The sequence below is a fragment of the Peromyscus leucopus genome, chromosome 6 (assembly GCF_004664715.2).
Source record: "Peromyscus leucopus breed LL Stock chromosome 6, UCI_PerLeu_2.1, whole genome shotgun sequence".
Taxonomy (NCBI): Eukaryota; Metazoa; Chordata; class Mammalia; order Rodentia; family Cricetidae; genus Peromyscus; species Peromyscus leucopus.
The window spans coordinates 62,501,479-62,527,121 of NC_051068.1; the positions used below are offsets into that span (position 1 = coordinate 62,501,479).

The 25,643-nt window shown below is 47.7% G+C and overlaps 1 protein-coding gene across 1 annotated transcript in view; it reads left to right on the forward strand.

Annotated features, from left to right (window-relative positions):
• Positions 1–25,643, forward strand: part of Gatb (glutamyl-tRNA amidotransferase subunit B) — a 76,466-nt gene that overhangs the window by 49,125 nt on the left and 1,698 nt on the right. The window contains 4 exon segments of the mRNA XM_028860213.2: positions 6,722–6,855; positions 15,291–15,369; positions 24,926–24,944; positions 24,947–25,059. Of these exon segments, the coding sequence (XP_028716046.1) occupies positions 6,722–6,855; positions 15,291–15,369; positions 24,926–24,944; positions 24,947–25,059 (345 nt within the window).

Genomic DNA, 25,643 nt, shown 5'->3' on the forward strand with positions numbered 1-25,643 from the left:
CATCTTACTGGACAGCTCCGTTTTCTCCATCGGAAGGAATAGTCCTTTGATTCTGACATCATAGAAAAGGTGAAGATGTCTCCCAAGGACAAGGAAACAGAAAGTGTCAGTTGATTGGTAAATGAACTGGTTTAGAAGCTTATTCTTTAGGTCTCTTGTAAGCCAGAAAGGGTCTGTTTGCTTTCTGGATGGATTGCCCATAAATCAGTTGCCATGGCAAGTTTCTGGAGGTCCACATGTAGTACTGCGTTTAAAACGAATAGCTTGGAATCTTATCTGGAGCCATAGTGACTGGTTTTAGACTGCCCAGGCTCTCATGGTGCCAAGTCGTCATCTTTAACTACGGCTGAAGAAAAATCCATTCGGTCAACATTGTAGCACACCATATTTCAGCTCCACACAATTTTTAAAATTGATTTTATTCTTCATTTTCTAAATTGCATTCAGGCTTGCCAGCTTAAGGGTACTTTACAATTATTCCATGCTTGGGGGGGGGATCCCCAAACTTTTCTTCTGGTAATGTAGAATAGACAGATCTGTAAAAGCACGGCTTCATTCCTTTCTGATACTAGTGACAGGCACTTTAAGGGAGGACGCTCTGGGCTCCAAGGCATTTGACCTTTGTCTATTGAGAAAAAAGTGCAAGAAGAGGGGGGACATCCTAGTGCCGAGTTGGGGACCCTCAGGGGCCTAGGTCCCCATCCCGTTCTGACACTTGATTTCCTGTTTGTGGAATAATATACTTTGGGGGACAAATAAGGGATTTTATTTCAGGTTCCAGGCAAGCAGAGCTTGGAGACAATGGATATCCATACTGCTCCATGCTGCCTTGGTGCCCCGCTCTGCCTTTTAGCCCCAGCACAGCGCTCCTCCTGAGCGACCCAGGTTCTCTTTGGTTGGACTAGTTGAAATGTGACTGTAGCCAGAACTGATTCGTTAGCAGCGCACTTTGTGGGCCCCCGCTCTTGCAGACACAGTCTCTGCTGCCACTCTGCTGTCAGCTTTTATTACCTTAATTATTTATATTTTGATTATTCAAGGGAAATGTGCATTCCCAAACTGATTATGCACAAATTCTGTCTTCGAGTAAATATGTCTCCAAGAGCCAAAGTGAGTTTTACATTAGTTAAAGGCACTCTGCAGAGAGCTGCTGCTAGGTTCAGCTTAGGATATGTGTGCTTTCGGCTTTTCTGGGAACACAGCACAAGTAACATGGTTGAGAGTTTCATTCAGAGTTTAGAAGCTCTCACACCATGTGGGAGCAACCCTAGGTAGGGATTGTGAGGCCCAGAAAAGAAGGCAGAGCTACAGCTAGTTGTCTGCCTCGCAAGGCCTGAAGGGCACACCCAGGGCTCATGGCGCTGATGTGGAGCTTCCATGGACCCATATATGCTTGCAGCTGGAGCAGTGGTTCAGGGTTCTCTGGCTTTCTTCTATCTTCCCAGAGAGAGTCCTATTTCCTAGGCCAGCCTCACACTGCCGGGTCGCTTGTTCTCCCCATGGAGAAACCTGGCTGCATAAGTAACTTTGCCATTCACAGGAGCTTTCACTGAAGATTGTCACCCCAGAGACAAGCATGTTCACATCACAGACCTGAGTCACTACCACCTGAACATTGCAGGCCCTCATTTTACTATTCAATTTCTACTTTCTGGCCTAAAAGTATTGCTATTATAGCCCATTTTACTGCATCTCCACCCCAGACGCTAGCATTTGGTGTTATTCTCATGGCCATAATTTACAAAGTTGTTGGATTCAAAATTTTTTGTCTCACTTTGTAAGGATGAGCAGAGCCACTAGTATAATGAAGGTACAACAGAGTCTCTAGATGGACAGTTGATGTCCACCTTAAACATCTGCACAGATGTTCAGAGCTCTGCTCCTCACACCCTTGTCACCATGGGTCCAGACTCTACTTTGAACTCCACAGAGTGCCGCATGGTGACATGTTAGAGCCTTACCCAGTTGAAGAAACCGCTGCTGGTCATGTAGGGTAGGTACAGGGCCTTCTGGGTGGTCGGCTATTATCAGCTTGGAGCTATAAACCTACCACTTGACTTCCCTGTGGTAGGGGATTAGAGTGCAATAATGAGTATGCTTAATATTCAGATTAATGAAAGAAAATGGAGTCCTTAAAAATAGTGTAGTGGCAAGGCCTTGATGAGTGCCTCGTCATTTCTCTAATTGAGGGGGAGGGAGGTGTTGCAGAAGAGAGGCACATGGGGATTTCTGGCCACCTGGGGTAGAATGGATGGTGTGCATGCCACTGTCTTCCTTCCTGATCTGGGGACAGCTGTGTGTCATGCCACGCGACTTGGGTATACCTCTGCACAGGCAGATAGTGAGCTTGCCACCTCCTAGTCTAAGCTAACTGATTGGGGCATCTGTGGCATCTCTAATGTCAGGAAGCTTTGAGCAGCTGGCAGACATAATATAAAAGTGCTGGGAACATCTGTTCTGTAGATGTGGCTTACATTGTGCCTGCATTAATAGGTGTTCATTATCAGTCCCCAGAAAGGCAGCAAACCTGCCTCCATCTTTTCCCCCCGGAGAGCCCAGCCTACAGAGCTCTGCTGCTGTCTGGCTGGGTGACCTCAAGGCCACAAGTGCCTCAGTACCTTCACCTGCAAAGGCCTGATCGTGTGCTCATGGGACTGTTGGAACTGAATGAAATAACATGGAGGAAGTGTAGTAGTACTTTCTCATCGGGACCGCCAGCCTGCAAATAATGACAAGGAGACTTACTATTAATTATGAAAGGTTGGCCTTTAGCTTAGAGGCTTGTCTCAACTCCCTCTTAGAACTTAAGTCAACCCATGTATATTAATCTGTATTCCTCCACGTGGTGCTGTGAGCTCATCTCCGCACTGCCCATCCTGCTTCCTCCATGTCTGTCGACTCCGCCTTCCTTCTTCCCAGAGTTCTCTCTCCCCAGAAGTCCCACCTACACTCTCCTGCCTAGCTATTGGCTGTTCAGCGTTTCATTACACAGTGGCAGCAATACATCTTCACACAGTGTACATACCCCTCAGCAGGAAGCATGAACCCAGGGCACTGCATTATTGTCATGAGCAGCAGCAGAGTGTGCAGCTGCCCAAAGGGCCCTGCTGTCGTCTGTGGCCACCAAGTGCAGTGGTTGTGTCCTGAGCCATCCATAGTCTCAAGGTTTGAGTTACAGTCAGCTGTGGGCCAAGCATAGCAAATGGGAAATTCCAGAAATTAAAAAAAAAATTAAGTTAAAAAAAGCTTCTAGCACAGTATATTATGGTGGTTCTGTTCTGTTCTTAGTTGCTTACTGTATCAGATTTGTAAATTAAGCATCATGGCTATGTGTGTTTAGAAACCCATCGAGGTTAGCACCACCTGAGCTTCCAGCTATCCTTGGTGGCCTTGGGATCTGATGGTGATGAATTGAGGCACAAATTCCATCTTTAGTAACTACTCTTGAGAGCCCTTGACCAGCCTGGAATTGCTAATTCAAGGTCCCAAAAGGCAGCCAAGGACACTCCCTGTCACATAAATAGCTGTTCCTCAGCCAGTTTTTCCTGAGTGCCACTGGGCAGCTGTCTGTATTGGGTTTCATTCTACCTATAAATACAGCCCAGCCTCATTTCTGGACCAAAATCAGGATCACAGGATATGTGACTTAGAACAAGACATGGATTTGAGAAATCAGCCCTCATCCTGCTTCCCAGGGATGGTCTTCCAACATTTCACCATCACTGACGGTAGCCTACAAGAGACAGTGTAGGAGCATGTTACTTCCAGAGCCCAGCACAAGGGCAAACTGAGGCTTCTTCCTAGAGCAGGCAGTAAGGGCAAGGTTACCCCTCTGTTCTGCCGCTCATCAGCATCGGGTAGCTGACAAATCCATTAGTAATGAGGGTTCCTGTTAGTGCCTAAGCAGCTGACTTGACATTGGCTCTGTGTATAACTGAATGCTTTGAGAAATGAAATTAAAAAGTGGTGAAGATGCTTTGCAGTCCCAGAACTGCACGGCTGCCTGGTGCTCTCCATGAGACAGGATCTGTGGTCCTTGCTGCTCTAGACATCTCTGAAAGAACAGCTGCAGTCACATCAGCCGGGAGACTACTTGACTTGCTGTGTGCCTGAGGTTTGGACATATCAAGGCTTGTTGTTTGGGGGAAGATACTAAAGGCCTAATCCAGTAGCCTTGCTGTACTGCCCTCAATATGATTTTTGTGTAAGAGAATTACAGGTCCACTATTTCCCTGACAAAACCAGATGGCTGAACTGCCATGTTCATCAGAGACTTCAGAGATTGGTGCCAAGCTTATTAGCATTTGCCAATCTTGTGAGACTAAGAAAACTGTGGAAAGCAGCAGGTGTGTGTGTGTGTGTGTGTGTGTGTGTGTGTGTGTGTGTGTGCGCGTGTGGTGCCCATGCGTGCATGCGCACGTGTTCTCCTTGGGAAGTGGACTGCTGCTTTAAGGAGCCGAGCAGGCGGTCCCCATGCAGCTCTGATTGATCAGTTATTCTCCAGGCAGCGGCAGCAGCAGCCTCTTGCAGCCTCACTCCCTGTAGCTCACGCTGTTGCCATTGCAAGTTTCACATCCTCTTAACACTGTGTACTGAAGCCCTGTATCCCCCAGTGAAATGGAGTTCCAGCTCGAGAGGCTTCATCACAGCACTGGCAGAAGACCAACAGGCATCTGACTCGCAGTGTTATCCGTCCAATAATAAAACCACCCAAGGGTGGAGGCGTAGTCACCACATGGCAGTCACTCGGCCAAGCCTGCAACCCCGAGTGCGTTCTTTCTAGGTGGATTTTGGAAAGCTTTCCTCACAAAGCACAAAGGTCTCCTCCTGGCCGCTCATTCCACTGGTGGGCCAGCCTGTCTGCATCAGAACAAGAACTCTGCCTTCCCAGTGTGAGCTGCATAGCCCAGTTTTTCTTCCCCAGTGACTCATGAACCCATGGAGAAGTTTGGAGACTTAACAGAGCTAAGCAGCACTTCCTCTTCAAGTTACCTAGATTGCCTTTATCCGTAGGCAAGCTTGGGCTGCTGAGGTGGCCTTTTGCCCTAGTTTAGCATGAGCAGAATAATAGTGACAGCTCGGAAGGAGATGCAAGCCGTGATTGTGGGACTGTTCAGTAGGCTTGTCACCAGGGAATTTATCTGAAAAGACACTTACATACTTTCTATTATGGGATTTCTACCTTAGCAGCAGTGTGCCCATGCACATATTAAAACTTGTACAGCCAAAGTTGGAGTGTACTTTTGTTAGTATGTCTTGTTTCTTCTTATTATCTTGTTCTTCTAGAATGTTCTTTTGCTCAATGAAGGATCCTAAGAAAGTGGGAAAGTTTGGAGGTTTAGCTGCAGAGTGAACATAAGAATATTTTGAGGATAATGTTTAATTTCAGTGGGTAGGAAAATATGCTGCTTAAAAATATACCATCTGGGGACTAGAGAGATGGCTCAGTGGTTAAAAGTGCACTCTGCTGTTGCAGCAGATCTGAGGTCACTTCCCACAGTTCACATTGGAACAACTACCTATAACTCCAACACCATTACCTCTGACCTCCATGAACACCTGCACTCACGTGTACATTACCCCCCCTCTATACATACATACCTACACACACACACACACAAAAAAAAAACTTAAACCTTTAAAAACATACCATCTGCATTTGGAGAGTTAAGCCTCTACTATAAATAGAACATGTTTTTACTTTTCTAACAGGAATACTAAGGATAGCGCAGTCACTCTGAGTTGACGAGTAGTCACAGTATGTATGTAACTTAATAAGTGTCCTGGCTACTCTCATGCCCAATTACGGTAGTCCCCAGTACTCAAAGGTGAATGTGGCATGAGAAGGGTTGAGTGTTCACTGTGATCTATAGTAGGCACATGGTGACATCCACTGGTTCTTACCAGACTCTTCTGTGACCAGAACCAACTCGGCTGTACTTAACAGAAGGAACAGGATCAGTGCGGCTCTAACTCACGTTGTAGTCCAGAGGGGGCGCAAACAGTAAGGCCTATGAAACAAGTCTCGTCATTGGGCCAACCCAGATGAATATCTCATAGAGCATGAGGAGAGGCGAGGCCACCCTTCCAGCTTGTCTCAGAAGGCCTGGAATCCAGAGGCTTCCTCCACCCACTGTGGAGCCAGTCTCACTGGGTCACACGTGTACATCTTCTTGCCTGGTTTGGAACATTCCAGCATCATTGCCTACCTAAGACAACATGAAGAAGAATATATATGGTTATGCTCCACTTGTTACCTTCTTTGCCAGTGGTTACCAGGATGTCTAGGAGGGGACAGGACAGAAGAGAGAAAGGACATCAGAGTCAAGCCATGCAAGTCCATGTCACCACCCAGGACTGATGGCTGGCAGGGGCCTGAGTGGCAGGCAAGTGTGGGGACAGTAAATTTCACTGTCCTCAGGGCCATGAAGTTAGGCACTCTGAAACATATGCATTCCTTTGGGAAAATGCCCTATGGATTCAGAGCGGCAGTGGAAGGATTTTATGTTGGCTGAAAATGAACTGACTGACCTGGTGACGGCTTGGTGGTTGAGAAGAGTAGATGTCTCGTGGAGTCAGAAGGCAGTGGTTTCTTCCAGTCTGGGGAGATGTGTGTGTGTGTGTGTGTGTGTGTGTGTGTGTGTGTGTGTATCTATGTATGTATGTACTGCGTACACACACAGAGACGCACACACATAAGTGTAATTTTTTTTTCCAACAGAATGAAGTTGGCCTACTGGAGTTCTTCCAAAGTGTGATAAAAGAAACTAGGGCAGAGCCAAAAAAGGTGACGAACTGGGTCCTGAACACTTTCCTGTACTATTTAAAGCAGCAGAATCTTGCAGTCAGTGAGAGGTGAGTGAGGGCTGGGGATTGCTTTCTTTCTCTATCATGAACTCTGTGTCCAGAGGTGGTTGAAATAGGACAGTGTGAATTTTTTACTCTGCCTGTTCTCCCTCAGAGTCCCCTAACAAGACAACAAACATCGCCTTTGTGTTCCACATTCTAAAAATATCCTCCAGCCCATCTGAAAATTCACTCTGTGCTCAAATCTCACAATGTACTGTCTGTGCTAATGTGCTGGGGTACTGTGCTGGGGCACTGTGCTGGGGTACTGTGCTGGGGTAGTGTGCTGGGGTACTGTGCTGGGGTACTGTGCTGGGGTAGTGTGGGGCCCAGAGAAATTCTCAGGAAATGAACCTTGAGAAAGCCAACCCCTGAAGAACTTTGGGGTTGCTGAGTCGGAGTGTAGGTTACAAACATCTAGAAGTTCCATGATCAGACAAGCAGCCAGCCAGGTGAACTCAGAAAACCCAAAGGCTCTGGGGTACTGAGGTAGGCAGGCTGGAAAGGTAGGTGAGAGGCTGGAGAGATAACCAAGAGCTACCTGAAGGATGTTTAGGACAAACTGTGGATCACAGGGCTACTCCAATTTCATGCTGGAGGAATATGGCATATATTAATAGCTTGGACAGTTATAGCAAAGTATCCAAGAGGAGTCCCTTAAATAGACATTGATTACCCACAATTCTGCAGATAGACAAAAACAAGCAAAATCAGGTTCCAGCTGATTTATTCCTTTGCTGGACTTCAAGTGGCCATCAGCCTGCTGTGTATCCTCAATGGTGGGGTATTGGGGAAAGAAGGAGAAAAAGTTCTGTGGTTTCTCCTCATAAGGTTCCTAATCCCATCGTGGTGCCCACCCTCCTGACTTGGGCCGACCCCAGTCACTCCCTGAAGTTTCCACCTCCTAATAGCAGCACATCAGATGGTCACAGCTTCAGTGTGTATACTGTGGGGTGGGCACAATTCAGCCAATAGCTAAGTAAGAGAGTAGTCAGGATGGCCAGTAGGAAGCATCTCATGAGACTTCTGATGAGCAGTGCTCCTGATCATGGCTGGTGGCTAGATGGTGGTGGCCTGGCCGAAATGAAATAGACCAAGGGAACCATTTTCTCTCACATGTTCCACTTCTCAGTTTCTCCCATGTACAAGGTGAAACAGATGGCAGTCTTTTGAGGGCTGTTAGGAGCTGGAGGAAGAGGCAGAGGGTCTGAGAAGGATGCTTAGAATTGAGCTGCTATTGGGGCAGAAGCCCACAGTGGGGTGTGCAGCATTCACGGCGTGTGAACCCACAGCTGACAGGTGATGTCTAGGATGAGTAAATCACTTTTCTCTCATTTGTTCATTCCGCAAACTTGTTAGGACTCAACCTTGTAGCAACCAGGGAAGAGCAGCCCACAGGACAGGCATAGGCACTTCTCTGAAAGAAGCCCGAGAGGTGAAGAAGGCAGCAGACTAGATAAGACCCAAGCTGGGGACCACGGGGTTAGTCAGACGTTCACAGAGAGAAAGTGTCCTCACTCAGGACACTCATGGAGATCTTGAGGTGAGACCTGGAGTCACGTGGTGCTGTGGAGCAGATTGTGCACATGGCAGCATGTGAAATCTGTAGCTAGAGTTTTCCTACCTTGCCCACAGTCAGGACAAATCTTTGTCACCCGCCAGTCCCACAGCCGCTCAGTCCCAACCCAGTAAACACAGAGACTTATATTGCATACAAACTGTATGGCTATGGCAGGCTTCTTGCTAACTGTTCTTATAGCTTAAATTAATCCATTTCCATAAATCTATACCTTGCCACGTGGCTGGTGGCTTACCAGCGTCTTCACATGCTGCTGGTCATGGGCGGCAGCTGGCAGTGTCTCCCTGCCTCAGCCTTCCGCTTCCCACAATTCTCCTCTCTCCTTGTCCCACCCACCTACTTCCTGCCTGGCCACTGGCCAATCAGTGTTTTATTTATTGACCAATCAGAGCAATTTGACATATAGACCATCCCCACAGAAGAAATCAGTGAGGAGCCCTTGGAAAGACAGTGGCCTAAAGTGGCTGAGGATGAATCCCATGCCTTTCTCAGAAGCAGGACAAAGAAGGAGATGGGCAGAAATGTCAGGGAGTAGAAGGACAGTCAGGAGTCACAGAACTCAAAGAAGGGGCACATGGCCAAAAGAAAGAGTGAGGGGCTGGGGAGATCACTCATGTGGTACAAATGTGGGGACGTGAGTCCAGAGCTTCAGCACACTTGTAAAGAAGGAGGGGGAGAGGGCAGGATCTCAGAGCCCATAGTCCAGCCAAATCAGTGAGCCCTGCCTCCCCCTGAGACCTGGTCTTTAAAAAGGTGGAGAGCTTCAGAAAAAAAAAAAAAAAATGCCTGTTGTTTGTTTTTGCTCTTTTGGGGGCCTGCCACCCAGCTCCCAAATAAATCATGCATGGAGCCTTATTCTTAATTATAAATGCCCAGCCTTAGCGTGGCTCATTTCTAGTCAGCTTTCATTAACTTTAAATTATTCCTTCTACCTTTTGCCTCCAGAATTTTTTCTTTTCTTACTTCTGTAGACCTTACTTTCACTCTTACTCCATGGCTGGCTGTGTAGCTGGGTGGCTGGCCCCTGAAGTTCTCCTCCTTCTCTGGCTGCTCCTACCCAGATTTCTCCTTCTGTTAATTCTTCCTGCCTGCCAGCCCTGCCTACCCTTTCCTCCTGCCTCGCCATTGGCCGTTCAGTTCTTTATCAGACCATCAGGTGTTTTAGACGGGCACAGTAACTCAGCTTCACAGAGTTAAACAAGTGCAACATGAACAAAAGTAGCACACCTTACAGTAATATTCCCTAACAGATACTTCACGTGGACCCAGGCTGACACACTCACCCTTGCACACACGCGCATATGTACCTATGTCTTAGTCACTGTTGAATGCTGTGAAGAGACATTATGACCAAAGCAACTTATAAAAGAAAGCATTTAATTGAGGCTTGCTTACCGTTTCAGAGGGTAATCCCATGACCATCGTGATGGGAAACACGGTGGTGGCGGCAGGCAGGCACTAGAGCAGCTGAGAGCCTGTGTCTGTTCTGCAAGGTGGAGAGAGTGAGCAGGACTGGGCCTTGCATGGGCTTTTGAAACCTCAAAGCCTATAGCCAGTGCCACACCTCCTTCAACAAGGCTACGCCTCCTAATCCTGATCGTTCCTAAAAATTCCACCAACAGGGAACCAGACATTGAAGTATGAACCTGTGGGGGTCATTGTCATCCCAACGACCACAACCTAAAAAAATATGCAGACACCCAAAAGGAGCAACAGGTTTAAATATGGAGAATGAGCAAGAGGGTTTCATCGTGGCAGCTAGGAAAATGGCAGGGTCCTGTTTAGGCCCCATGGACGGGGAGCCCAGGCCGGTGTGTGTGACATTACCTCAGCACATCCATGGCTGTGTCCAACAGTGGGTGCTCCGGCCTGAACTCCCACAGCGTCCTTTGCACTTCTGTCTGTCACCCATTTCCCCAGCTGGAACCTTTCTCTTCAGAAACTCACCAGTTTCCGCTGGCAGTACTGTGGCCCGTAAGGGAGGATGGGAGCCATCTGGGGGAGTGTGAAGGTGGCACAACCGTGCCACAGCCTTGAAGACTGGAAAGGTTTTGGTGAGGGGAGGCCTGAGTGATGTCTGTGGGGATGGAGATGAACTGTGTTAGCAGCAGCGGCATCGCTGTGTGTATCCAGTGCAGTGGGGTGGAGAGCAGGGAGGTTCACTTGAGCCGGGAGATGCCAAGAAGGTTCCAAGAAGAAAGGGGGCTACAGTGTCCAGAAGTGGAAGTCTTTGAAGTTACAGTCACTGTGTTGATGGTTGCCGTTTGTGAGCTCCTGAAATTTCATCTTGGGAGAGAACTTTGGTATCTCAGATTCAGCTCTTCCATTGAGTAGATGGGGCAATTGAGACCCTAAGAGATCAGATGACCTCCCCGAGAAGGTACAGCAAGCAAGACCCTCCTCCATTCAGTGTCTGTATGCTGGTTCGTCACCCTGACTCTCCACTCAGTGTCTTTGTGCTGGTCTGTGAATTGGAAGTTTGCTAAGCAGCCTTTTTTTTTTTCTGTCTGTCTGTCTGTCTCCCCTGCCCCTCTCACACTGATTTTTACACAGTCCAGTTATTTCAACAAGAATGTCTTCAAGGTAATATAAGGACTTGTGGGCTGATGAGTCTAGACAACAAGCAGACCTCTAGAAACTTCTCCCGATAACACATTTTTGCCTGTCTGTCCTGACACTCTGAGCTCTTACTGGCCCTCATGTAAGGGGTTTGCAGGATCCTTAGTGGACTCTCTGAACAGCCTTCTCAACAGCTTCTGCCATAACAAGGACATGAGCCTGTTGAACGAACTTGGACCCCCTAGTGTTTCCTCAGAAGGCTTCATAGGCACTAGCACATAGGAGCTCTTCAAGGTATTCCATTCTAAGTAAAAGTATACTGTCATCCCAAAATCACATGAAGAGGAAGCCAGGGACCACACAGTTGAAGGGATTTTTAGCCAATTGGGTGCTTTAGTCCTTTTTCTGTTGTTAACACATACTAGGGACCATCAAAAGAAAGAGGACTAGTTTGGCTCCGAGTTCTATTCCAAGGTTGATGCCTGTATGTTGATGGATGGGCTTGCTGACAGAGTCCTCCTGCCACATAGGGCTTCATCACTGGGTGAGAGACGAGGAACATGAGGGAGACCAAGCTGGCTTTTTGGACACTCACTCAAAGTAACCACCTTTTAAAGGTCCCCCCTGGTCCTCTCTTTTAATACCTCATAGAGATAGCATATCAGCATAGAGTTTCAGTGGGAACAAACCATATTCATACAGTAGCCACCGACTGTGCCAGCCTAACCACAGAGTTAACCTTAGTTAGTGAACCTCGCTAGCCACCAGGACCAGTGTGGCAAAGCCAACTGCAGCCTCACCATGACTGGGTAGTACTCCCCCCTACATTCTTTTTTTAAGCTTCAGATATTTCCCATGAGGCTTTTCCCTGAAGTTTGTGTCCTGTTTAGAACACATAGTTTGGGTGAGCTTTTGGCCCCTCTGGAAGCCCGTGAATGAAGCAGGTAGAAAGAGGATCCAGAACAGAAGTGACAGCCCTGGAGAAGGGCTCTTCTCGAGACAGGGTACATGAGGAGGGAAAGCCGGTGCTCGGCAGCTAGTGGGGGTGAGGATTTTCAGAGAAGAGCTTCTCTAGGGGGTGGGGTGTAATCCCAAGACATGTGCTCCCAGAGGGCCAATGGTAACAAATGTCGATGTACTCATTCATTCAATCCTTTATTTACTGGCAAAAGGTACTAAGCCAAGCAGGGCAAGTAGCTGCAGGATCACTTAGCATGTTTGCCAGTAGGGAAGGTCTGAACATGTACAAGAGACAGGATTAAATTAGCTGCATGCCAAGGGAGCTGAGCGTCCCAGGAGGATGTGGGGGAGGTTCTGGGTGCAGGGCAGGTGAGGAGTGGTTAGATGCCGTGGGAAAAGGAGAGCATCTGGAAAGCACTGCACCTCTCAGCCCAAGTTCTTAGGAAATAGCTAAGGGCATGTCCTGAGAGCGAGAGCCTGGAGAATAGTTAGGAGTGGGGTGCCACATGGGGCCCCAGAAAAGAAGAGAACAAAAGGATCAGTGAACAGCATGTGCCACCTGGAGGTCCAGGCCTCTGCATCTTCTTCCAGGAGCCTTTTGAGTCTTACTTTAGCAGAAGAGAAGCTGAGGTAAGTGTGGGACTGAGATGGGCTGCCATTTCCTGGGGGTGGAGCATAGTGTCAGCGGATCTGCTCTTGGGATCCAAGCTGGAGCTGGAGCTGTGACCCTAAAAGAGCTGTAAGGGACTGAATGAAATTGCAAGACTTGCAGATCCCGTTCCACTCTTTCCAAGATACCCTGCTCAGAATCGACGAGAGTCGAGTACAGGAAGCTTAACCTTGAGGTGTCGGATTCTTCTTTCATGGAGACACACTAGCTGTCCAGAATCCAAGATTATCTGACAGCAGCAAATTAGTTGGCTATGCGGCTGCCACCACCGAGTCTGAATTCTGATGGTTTATTTATTTAACTGATGAAGGGTGTCTCTCAGGATCAGTATGACAGCTTCTGATCTTTGTCATGGTCTCACAAGTTTATCCCTGGTATAGCTGCAGTTGGCAGTCAGCCTCCCATATCTGGGGTTCAACCAACTACAGATTGGAAATACCTTTGGAAAATTACAACAGTAATGAACATGCACAGACTCTTCTCTTACCAGTATTTCCTAAACAACACAGTGTAACAACTGTTTACATGCCATCCATATCATATTATGTGGGTAATCAAGAAATTAAGGCATAGGGAAGGGAGTGTGTAGGTTCTAAATGATTATATCACCATGTACAAAGGACATGAGCATCCACAGGCTTTAGTATCCATGGGATAGTGTGTTCTGAATACCAGACCCTTAGGTACCAAAGAGCAACTGTGTAGTGTGTCAATTGTCCAAGCAAGTCCCAAGACACAGGAACTATTGGCCTACTGTGTATCAGTGTGTTGTGAGAAGAAAAATGTGACTGAGAAATCCCATCTGCTGTTAGATCACTCGGGAAATCTATAGAGAAAATTTATAAGCAAACTAATCAATTAAGGTCATATGATGAATTTCTGTAAGGCAGATTACTTCCTTCTTAAGTGATCTTATGTTCTTTCTCTGTCCCTTTCTACTTCACATCTTTCATAGCATCATGGTATGAATTGTGTGTGTTCCAAAGTCATAGATTGTGGTCCTAGGAAATGGAGTCTGGGACATGGAGCGTTGAGGAATAAGATTAGTGCTTTTCTATGGGTCTTAGAGAGCTAGCTTACCCTTTAACTCTTTTGAGGACGCAGCAAGAAGGTACCAGGAACAGGAAGCAGGAGCTCACTAACTACAGGCTCTGTGGCACTTTGATCTCTAATTTCCAGCCTGGAGAACTGGGAAGAATAATGTTTCTGTCTATGAACCACTCTACCTATGGTAGCCTATTGCAGCAGATCAAATGGACCATGGTGATCATTGAGAATGGTGACCTCTCTTCATGTTCCGAAAGCCTAGTGCACCCTCAGTGTTTATTGTGGGTTCTGTACATGGTCTACACTATAAGTGGTGATTGTATTTTATGGATTTTAGAACATCCAAGCAACCTACATTTTGAAAACAAACTGATTCTTATTTCTTGCCAGTGAAGATGGGAGGTTAGAAAAGATTATTGTTTACTTTGCAGCCTTCTGCCCCATAGGCTTACCAGGATAGTTCTTAGACTTCTGAGTAGGAGTGTGGTAACACTAGATAGTCTCCAAACCTAACTTCCACTTGGAATTACCCTTTTTCTGTACTTTGGAGTAAACAGTAGTTTAAGGACGATGGACCTCCCCAGACTAAACGAACAACCCTAGGTAAGGGACTTGAATTATAACGTGGTGATCGTGAACACTGTTGCTTTGGAGTTCATGGAAACTGGCACTGAGGATAAGCTCTAGTTCCCTGCTCGTCACCCAAAAGTTTCTAAAGAAATGACGAGTGAGTGACAGAGCCAAGACTTGTACAGAGGTGTTTTCAAGTGCTCCAGTGCTTCAGAGTCCTTTTAGACTGACACACTTAGGTGCTATTTATAAATGGCTCCTATTTTAACTAGTCCTATGATGACTTCAGACAGTCATTCCATTACCCTAGTTACTGTGGATATTTAGAAGTGGCTAGACGTGTGTTTGTAAAGATGCGCTCTGTGACTCTCTTCTCGGCCGTCCGAGGACATACCTACCCTACTCTTCTCGGAGTGTGAGTTAGTAACCCCTCGCAGTGTTTACCTGCACTGTTCATTTCCCCCGAACTTTCCGTCAGAGTGTCCTCCAGTAAGTCACGTCATATAAGTGGAGAAATTGTGAGTTTCTAGGCTCGTCTCTGTTGAGAAAGCCATTAAGAATCTGCAGATGTACAAGGACATTGCATATAGAAGGCCTGTGAGGTAAACATTGAATTTCCCTTGTGGAAAAATTCCTTCCAATGAAAAGAAATTTATATTTGCATAAAAACACTCAGGAAAGTGCCTTTATTAGCTGTTTTGTGTAAGTAATTTTTCAGGCTGATCTTTCAGTCAAAAATATTTCATTACTGGATTTTTTTGCCCCTTTGTGGTCCATGAATTTTGCGGTGACTTCCTTTTTTGAACTAATTACATTGAGCAGTTGCCCTTTGCTATAACTGCAATCAAACAGCTGTTATTATTGGGTGGTAAAATAAACAATTTTAAAAAGCACACTTGTTCTCCTAAAATACAAAATAATAGAGCCCAGCTAGCTTATTATTTTCATCCTCGGGTGTGGTTGATTATTTAAACCTACAAGAGCGAACGTTTGGATTGTGGTAGCCAGTGGGCCCTGCTGATGTATGATGCTGACTTCCCTCTTTTCTGGGGCCACTAGTCCTGTCACGCCTGCTGCGCTCGCCGAGCTCCTCGACCTCCTGGACAGCCAAGCAATTTCTTCATCAGCAGCTAAACAGGTATGTGCACACTCCCAGAAGACGTCCCTTCGCTCCACAATCACAGTTAATGTTCATGACTGGAGTCTTAAGTGCCCGTGAGCTTGAACACTGGAAGATTTCACTTGGCGAAGGTAGGAAGTCAGCAAAGTGCAGCACCAGGAGTGGGCAGAGGGATTTCTGGTTTTAGCTTCCTGGGAAAACTTGCCGTTGTCTGGCTTTTCCTTGAGTGTCCACCCCAAACGCTGCTCCCCAGGTAGCCTCCCCAGTGTCGTGGCCAGGAAGCCACAGCTTGGCCTTGTCTACCTGCCCCTTTCTTGTCCTCACAGGCAGTTCCAAGGCTGCCTCTGTTCTCTCACAGACCTGCCCTTTGAGAGTTGGTCCTCAGTCAGGAGCTGGGGTCAGTCTGCTGCATGCTCGGGAGGTGATACTTTCCATGCGCACCTAGGTGTGGAGATACGGGAAAGGAGAATATGCCAAGCGGCCGCCTCCCAACCACCTCCACTAACAAGGCTAGGTGGGTGAGTGATTCCTAGAATTTAGAAAGCTCTGCAGATGAGGACCCAGAACACCTAGGGGCTGCCTCCTCCCACTTCAGAGACGGCGGCGGGTGCAGCTGTCAGTGCTGCAGCCGAAACCTAATGTTATTTTAATGGTGCTTTTTGCATTTAATATTTATATACTCCGACAGGAGTGGCAGGTTACAAAGTGAGGCTTGGGGAAGCGGCTGCTTTTGGTTAATTATGAGACACCACTGGCATACTCCAAGCTCTCTGCTGTGAACCTGGAGACAGGAGCTGGAGAAGGTTCTGTGAGCGACCTCATGTGAGGCTGTCAACGACAGGGACCCAGCACTTAGGAGAGGCTTTGCCTTCCGTGCACGTCAGAGAATTACAAATGTTTATGACAGTGCTCGGCGTGCGGGAAGAGTAAATGGCTCGGGGGCAGAAACACTATGTCTACCACGCAAGAGCAGGTGAGTCGCAGCGTTTGAAATGAAAGAAGGAAAAATCCTCCCCATGTCCTTCCTATCCACCCCCCCCCACACACACACACACACAGACCAAGTGTACCGAGTAAGACTGTTCCGGTGGGGAGAAATAGACAGCTGGAAGATGCTGGCAGCTGCCTTCAGCCACAGACAGAGACACGTTTGCATTTTATCCGACGTCCAGCATGTCTAAAGGAGCAGGTGAACCCTGGCTTCTGTGAGGCCATGAAATGAAAATATAAACCTGATCTGCAGTGTTTAGTGCGTGCTGCTAGGGGAATCGCCCTCACGGCTCAGAGCCTTGGGGACTTTGTCTTGTATTTTCTGCTCTTTGATTTCTCTGAGCAGAAGTAATGAATATTATGTTTATTGACTGTAAAGGATTTAAGTAGCCAGTCATGGTGATATAAGCTTGTAATGCCAGTACTCAGGAGACTAAGGCGGGGTGATCCAGAGTTCAAAGTCAGCCTGAACTACATAGTGAGTTCACAGCCAGGCTGGACTACCTAAGAAGACCCTGCTTTCAGCTGACTGACTGACAGACAGACAGACAGAACCCTTCAGTGATACATTAAATATATAAGTTCTCAAATGCTACCCTGAATGTAATCATCATTGCTGTTGGGTGAACATCATTCTCAGACGCTACTCATGTGTATGTACAAGGAATCAGAAAAGGGAGGTGGGACCAGAGGCAGCCAGACATAAACTCAGAGAGATGAAGACTTCAAAAGGAGGAGGCTGTACTGTAATTTAAGTTTGTTTTCATTAAATGTATAGTTCGCTGATATTTTTTACTTATGAAGTATTTTCCAATGTGTTAATATAAATTCTTCAAAATAATCCCTAATTATTTGTATTGCTATGGTATAGGTGGTAATGTCTCCTTTCTCATGTTTGTTGGAGATGTTTTTTCTGTGTGGTTCAGGCTGTCAACAGACATGCTGTCCTGCTGTCTAAACTCCCAGGGTGCTGGGATTTACAGCTGTGTGCCAGCCACATGGCTTCATGTTGTTGTTTTTTAACTTTAGGTCTTTTCTTGTTAGTCTAGCTAAAGACTTGTCAGTGTTGTCTCCTCAAAGAACCAGCTCACTCCCTTTGAGTTGTCTTTCCCACTCTCTGCTCCAGGCCTGTTATCTCCTTCATTTACTAGTTGGGGTTTGATTGTTCTTGTTTTTCTAAATCCTTAAGCTGTATCACTGCGACCAGAATTCGGATCTCTAGCGCCCATGGACAGGCCTGGTAGCCCACCTCAGTGTTTGGGAGGTGGAGACTGGGTATTCCTGGAGCAAGCTCAATAGTAAACTTGGGTTCTGGGTTCAAGAGAAAGATCAGATGGAGAACAATCCAGAAAGATACTCACATCACATACCAAACACAGATGTGCATCCATACGTGTGTGAACACACACACACACACACACACACACACACACACACACACACACACCACGTGCGCAAAAGAAAAAAAAAAGCCTTTTTAAATTTTTTCCTTTTTTAGTGCATGTCCTCATTTCCACAGACCTCCCTCTTAATAAGGCTTTTGCCTTAGATCGAAGGTCTTGGAATGTTGGTTTTTTTGTTTTGTTTTGTTTTGCATTTTCACTATTTGAAGGAAAATTGTCCATTTCCTTTCTGACTTCCCCAGTGACACACTACTTGTTCAAAATGTGTGTTTTCAGTTTCCACCGACTTGTGGAACTTCTAAAGTTGCCTTGTTATTGACTTCTAGTTATATTACTTTGTCCACTGTAAAGAAAGTTTTACACGCTAAGGGAAAGAATGTGTATTCTGTGGCTATTGCATCAAATGTTATGTTGATTTCTGTTAAGTCCACTCGTCTGCAATATCCTTTAACTCTGAATTTGAGGCTGCTCCTGGGTGATCTGTCCACCGACAGGAGTGGAGAATTCAAATCTCCATTGCTACACTGGACCTTGTCTCTCGTTTTAGACCTAGTAGTGTTTGTTTTCTGTAACTGGATGTCACAATATTGGGTGCATATTGATTTATCACTGTTGATCGTTTTTGATGAAATGAACCCTTAATGATTGTTACGACCTTTATTTGTCCCCTTCCTATGATTTTTGTTCAAACCCATTTGCTTGAAATACCAGTTTCCACCCTTTCATTTTCAGTATCTGTATGATCCTCATTGTGAAGTGAGTTTCATGTTGTCAGCATTTGTTGGGTCTTGAGTTTAATTGATTCCACCAATCTGTATGTATTAATTGAAGAATTTAGCTTACTTGTATTCAATATTATTATTGAAAAGTATGAATTTATACCTTCCATTCTGTTGATTTTCTTGCAGATAAATATTCTTTATTTTTCCTCTGTTCATCTTTATGTTTGTTTGCTGTATTGATAATGTTGGGTTCTTTTCTGTTTCTCTTTTGTATGTACATCTACTCTGCTAATGATCACATAGCATGATGGTAGCGGTCTTTCACTTCTGGACACGTAATTCTATCCTCAAGCATCTCTCATAGAGTTGGTTGATTTTTGCTTGTCATACGGGGTCTTTATTTGTCCTTCACTTTGAAGGACAACTGTGCTGAGCATAATAATCTTGTTTGGCTTTTTTTTTTTTTAAAGCACTTGGAGTTATCCATTCTGCTTCATCCTGACCTGTAAGGTTTCCAAGAAGAAGTCTGCTATAATTCTAACAGTGTTGCTTTTAACTCAGTCCTTTCTTGGCTCTGTCCTTTTGACAGCTTGATTCAAACACTGGTGACGATGTTTTCTGGTCATGTCTGTATAGGGCTGTGGCCTCCTCTGCCGTCGCTTCACCCATGGCTTTCCTGTGCTCTGAGCCTTTGCTTCCTCCCTCAGATCTGCGTAGCCAGGTTGTTTGGTGGAGTCCCCGAGAGCTTGAATGCTGCTTTTTCCTTTTTCCTTTCCTGTTGTACTGTTCACAACACCCATCTTAAAGCTTGGTTACTCTTTATTTCACTTAATCTGCTCTGCTGCAGACGGTTAGCTGAAGTTTTATTTGACTTAATGAACTCTTCATTTCCAGCATTTCTGTTCGTTTTCCAGATCTCCATCTCTGATGAATTTCTCATTCCTATCGTACATGACCTTCCTAGTTTCATTTAACTGTTCATTTGTATTCTCACTGAGGCTTTTCTTTTAAATCATCCAGGAGCAGGTCAAGCAGGTGTGGTGCAAACAACACAGTGTGGGGGAGCTCACTGTGTGGCTGCTGCTCCATTTGGAAGTTGTTGTCCTTATCAGGTGACGGGGGTTCCTCAGACTCTGTCCATATTGGATCTTAGTGTAAGGGCCTGTGGCATTGGTAGAGCCAGCAGTAGTCAGGGCCTGGAACACCTGTCTTCTGAGTAGACAGGAGTCTAGACAGGTGCTTGACAGGGAAAGGTGAGGGCAGGAACAGTATGCATGTGTGCATGCCCCCACACACACACATGCCTTTGCACACACATGCACACCCACTGTAGCACTCACAGTCAGTCCTAACAGCAGTCAGTTAGACATGTCCAGTGGCCAGCAGTCACATTTGGGTATAATGGCAGCTGCTGAGGTGATACCCGCCCAGAAGGAGGGTCTTGGGGGTGGGGACTGCCATGTATACATAGAGTCAAGGCAATGGCTGGAGCTCTCCCTGCCCCAACTCTTCCAGTGCTGAAAAGAGAAGAAAATCCCACCCGGATACTTACAAGTATACTGCATTTTATGCATCAGTTGATGGACAGTCGTTTCCAACTTTATGAATGATGCAGCTTTGAAATTCATGTGTAACTCCTTTAATTTGCATGGTTCCCAGTTCTTGGCTATAGATACAGGAATGGCATCTCTGGAATGTGTGATTATCTTGTCTGTTAGTCTACATGGCTGCACCATTCCTTGTTTGCACCCTCCACGCAGTGTAGAAGGTTCTAGGCACTCCACATTCTTGGCAGCACTTGATATCTTTTTACTTTTGCAAATTTTTAAAATTAAATATATCTATCTTCCCCCTCTTCTCTCCTCCCCCAGCCCCTCCCACCATCCCCATGCCTCTCTCTCAAATTCATGGCCTTTTTTTCTTTAATTATTACTGCTGTTTATATGCACATGAACGTGCGTGAATGCCTACACACACACACACACACACACACAAGCCAGGCATGGTGTCACACATCTTTAATCCCAGCATTCAGGAGGCAGAGGTAGGTGAATGTCTGAGTTCAAGGACAGCCTGGTCTACAGAGTGAGTTCCAGGACAGCCAGGGCTACAGAGAAACCCTGTCTTGAAAATAGTGTGTGTGTGTGTGTGTGTGTGTGTGTGTGTGTGTGTGTGTGTGTGTGTGTACACAAATAAATAAACACCAAACCAACAAAAACTTGTTCAGTCCCTTAAAGTAATTGCTTATGTGTATCTGTTTTCAGCAGCAATAGGTTCTCCTCTGTGGGTTCTCACTGGATAGCCAATGGCCTGGAACTCACTCTGTAGCCATACTGTCCTCAAACTCACAGCGATCCTCCTGCCTCTGCCTCCTGAGTGCAGGGATTAAAGGTGTCATCAGCACACATGATTTTTATTAGTCATGTTCCTGAATATGAAGTAGAATCTCACTGGATAGATGGATTTCTCTAATGACTAATTATGTTAAACATCTTTTTGCATCTTAGCTTTGTGTTGTCTCTTAAATAAAAACTGTTGTAATTAATTTTAACACGTTAATAGAAGAGTCCAACCAAGTCTACTTTAGGCTTTAGAAACTTGGCTGAACAGAGTCTCTGGTCTTGTTGATGATTGGCTTCGCCTCTGAGAGCACCGGAAGAGATTGCATGTATGACTGAAGTTAGCTGCATGGCTGCCTGGTGGTAAAGATGTGCACAAAGACTCATCCTGTCTTGAGAGCACTCTGAACGCCAGAGGGCTTCCTCCCTTGTGTTGTCATTTGTTATTAATCCCTCTCTCGCCCCCTGCCTCTTGCTGACATGGTTGCCAATTAGCTGTGTCCTTTTCACATGTCACTGCATCCCCTCCCGGGAGGTCCAGCGGGGCTTTTGAGGCTTACAGCCTTAGTCCCTCTGCATTCCGGGGCCAGGGCAGGAAGAGGTGTCCACTGTGAAACAGCCCTAGTTTTCAGAAATAGAAACCTGAAGGCTGTGTGCCGTAATGCACATCCTCCTGGCCACTGTGGACAAAAGCGCCCTGTGGTCCTCTTTGAGGGGCCAGGTCTGTGTATTGAAGTGGCAGGTGGCAGTCCCATCACCTCTCCTGCTAAGGACAGGGCCAACTGGGACACATCAGACTCCAGAGCTCTCCGCACCACAGCTGACTCACATATAGTCCAAGGAGGCCCAGGCGATGTCCCAACTGCTGGCCAGCCTACAGCTCAGGGGACGATGGTAGCTGTGTGTGTGGCGTATGAAAGTGGATGGTCCCTGGTCTCCTGAGCATTCCAGTGAAGGCTGCTGGTGGGCCCAGGCCAGATGGGGTCTGTAGAGATGAAAGCCACATTTAACACACTGAGTGCCATTTAACCAGCCTCCGCTGTGTGCTCTAGAGTGGGCCTTTGGGAGAAGACACCAGAAGCTTTTCAGATGTGGAAATGTCACCGTGTACCTTGTACTGACTGACACTGTCACATGACTGAAGTCTCTCTCTAGAATGTGCTAACATTCTCTGTACATCTCAGCCTGCCCTGCCTCCTCAGGGGCTTCTGTTGGGTTGGTCACTTCCTACAGGGATGGCCTCTCAGAACAGTTGTCTTTGACTGGGGGGGGGGGTCCTTTCTCTGTAGGGACATGGCTCCTTCCATGACATTTCTCCTGAATAGGCCTTTCCTCTCTATTCTGACTCAAAAGCCTAGGGCAGGCAATGGCAGGTGAGGGACCTGTGTGTTTTCTTTCACGGTGGGGTAGCAAGTAAGAGTACAGATTCAGTCCCCAAGGACATAGGCTATTTCTGCCCCACCTGGGGCTTCCCAGCTCGTGTTCCCCTTACCGTTGGTGGCTATTTATCCCCTGAGATGAACAGATGCAGACAGTCGCTGAGGATTATGCTGCAGTGGGAGCCTGGGCCACAGAGGCCATTATGTGAGAGGCCGGAGGGCCACGGCAGCAGGGTGAGGCCCCTCAGTGGTTTCCTTCTTGCTGCGCCCCAGCCAGGACTCCTAGCCCTTGCTTACATAGGAAGGAGCGAAGGGATGGAAACTGGAGTCTGCTGTATCAGGCCCAGAGCTAGGGGTGGGCTGCGGGCACTAGTATGTGAGGTGGACAGCAGTGGCTTCTAACGCGGAGGTAGAGGACATGTCAGCCACTATGCCCCCGTGGCTCCTGGAACCACTCAGTGATATGACTCTGTACTGCTAGCCCGTCCCCGGAGCAGCAGCCTACCATTTAGGAGTGCTTGTCGTAGAGGGCATCCCTTGCCATCGGGCGAAGTGGCCCCCAGCACCTAGTGCAGTTCCAGCCAGCATTTGAGTCTTGGGTCCCAGGCGAAGAAAGACTCCTTTGTCAGCCTGTTCCTGGGCCCAAGAAGTGCTTTCCTGGCCCAGGAGTGGCCCCGTGAGTCCAGGACGGGTTGTGAGGAGCTGGGAGGGTGCCTCTCCATGTGTGCTAAGCAGCTCTGCCTCCTTACCGGGAATAGCTGCCCTGCATGTTCTCTGTGACACAGTCTTGCAGGTGGATCTGTCCCGAGCTGGCCTTAAGGACCATCTTCTCTTCTGGGTTTGGATGCCTGAGCTAGGGGGACTTCTTTAGGAGTCTGTGCAGATGACCTGAAGGATGGGGGTTAACTTCAAGTCATGATAAATCTAGCTGGCAGACATTAGCTTTTACTAATAGAAGTACTCGTGTAATGAGGAGGGCTGGGCCCACATTCCTCTATTGCTCTCTACATGAGTCTTTGAGACAAGGAGCCCACTGGACCTGCAGCTTTCCACTCTGACTAGACTGGCTGGCCGCAGGCTGCAGAGATCCTCCTGCCTCGACCTGCCCAGGGTTGGGCCAGTCTCAGGTCCCCATGCTTACCCAGCAAGCTCTGTACCACTGAGCCACGCCTCCAGTTCCTGTAGTCTTCACTAAGCACAAATGTAACAGGGATAGGGCGGAACAGCTCCCCAGACTCGCCTCAGAGCAGCCTCCCACCCAGATACAGCACATTCAAAGCCGCCGTTCTGGCCGACTCGCTCAGCTGGGACACTCAGACACACAGAAGCTGACCACCTTCCACCTCTCCCACAGCTCTCTCCGGTCAGGGTTGTTTTCTTTTTTTCTTTTTTTTTTTAAAGATTTATTTATTTTATTATGTATACAGGATGTATGACTGCAGGCCAGAAGAGGGCGCCAGATCTCATTGCAGATGGTTGTGAGCCACCATGTGGGTGCTGGGAATTGAACTCAGGACCTCTGGATGAGCAGTCAGTGCTCTTAACCTTCTGAGCCACGCTCCAGCCCCAAAGGGTTGTTTTCTTATGAATTAGATTTGGAGATCTGTGTCCCATCTTTTCACTGAACATCTTATAAATGTTATTTGAAGGCCTGTGGTTTACCATCTTCTGTTTTTTCCTGGGCCACCAGGACTAGATGGAGGTGGCCATAGCAGTCCCATGAAGCACTCACAGTGGGACTCACCTCAGAGACACCTGGTCCTCCAGGACTGGAGTCTGGCCAGCTAAACAGAGGCTCGGTGCCTCCTAAGTCACAATGCAGATTCCTGGCTTGTTTTCTGCCCTCACTGGGCAGTGCCGTCCTGCTGACATCCAGAGCTCCACCTCATCCTCCTCTTCCTCCTCCTCCTCCGTTCTGCGTTGGCATGTGTGCTGGTTACTGAAGAACAGTCTTTCCTGAAGGGAGGGCTGCATAGAGGCACCCCAGACAGACAGTGTCCCTGTGTCAGTCACGGCTGCAGGCTGAGGGCGGGAGCCAAACTGAGGCGCCCTGCATCCTCCCTTGGGTGTAAGGATGAGGAGACCAACCCAAGCAGCAGGGCCTTCCATAGTGTTGGCCTTTTCCCAAGTTCCATTCCTCTTGGGACTGTTGTTCTTCTTAAGTAGGGAAATGAGCAGAGGACTGACGTTAATTATCCCGGTCAGATTGGGCTCAGCTCTCCCAACAGGACCCAAGGAAGGGAGGCCGGAGCCTGCGAGCTGCAATTTGTTCTTAGTCCTTTTCTATTTTATACCTTCTCTCTGAGGTCACTTTCCTGCCTCCCTCAGCCCTGCTTGCTAGCAGGCTGCTCTGGACTCCATGCAGCGGCTCCCTCCTGCTGCCTGGGTAGTCTATGCCTTAGGAAATGTCATCTCCTTAATTAGTTTAGTGGACTCCACATAGATCCAGCACCAGCCCTCTCTGAGGACAGGTTGCCTGGCTTGAGTCATCAAATGGGGACACACGTGGCTGGACGGAGTCCCCATCCTCTGCAGAGAGGAGCCGGCCAACCCCAGGAGAGACTTGGGCTTGCTGAAGGGAGACGTTCCCAGCCTCAGGGAAGGTTCTCCCTGGGCCAGGCCATGTAGCTGGGTGCTAGGTGAATCCGCAGTCCCTTCCCGGTGGCGCACGTCACCCCAGAGGCACACAGAGGCGGCAGAAGCGCTGAGTGGTCTCCTTCTCTCTCCCTCCCCACCTGCAGGTGTTCGAGGAGCTATGGAAGGGAGAGGGAAGACAGCAGCCCAGATTGTGTCAGAACAGCAGCTGGAGCTGATGCAGGATCGAGAGGCCCTGGAACAGCTCTGCCAGGCCACCATCGATGGACACCCCCAAGCGGTAACTATCTCCAATGGGAGCAAGGTCTTCCTGTACAGCAGGAATGAGACAGCTTGACATCTGTCCACGGTTCCTGCTGCCCCCCCCCCAGACCCTCCCTCCTGAGGGCTGGCCCAGCCCATCCATCACTACTTTAGTGCCGGCACTTGAAAGTCAAGAGACAAAATCAGATGAAGAACACAGCTTCTTGTCCTGTGAGGAAAGTTCGCCAGTGTTTGCTCTCTGTGGAGTTAAGGGGGCAGTGTCAATTCCAGGTTTTAATTTGGGGGGGGGGTCTGTCACTCTCTCCCAGAATGTCACTTACATTCTGTGTGGCCACCTCCACATTGTCAGGAGGACCTGCTGCAGGGGGAAGAGACCAGGGATGCTTCAGTTCTGTGGCCTGGGAGAGAAGGGGAGAGACCAGGAACGCTTCAGTTCTGTGGCTGGGAGAGGAGGGGAAAGACCAGGGATGCTTCAGTTCTGTGGCTGGGAGAGGAGGGGAAAGACCAGGGATGCTTCAGTTCTGTGGCCTGTGAGAGGGGAGAGACCAGGGATGCTTCAGTTCTGTGGCCTGTGAGAGGGGAGAGACCAGGGATGCTTCA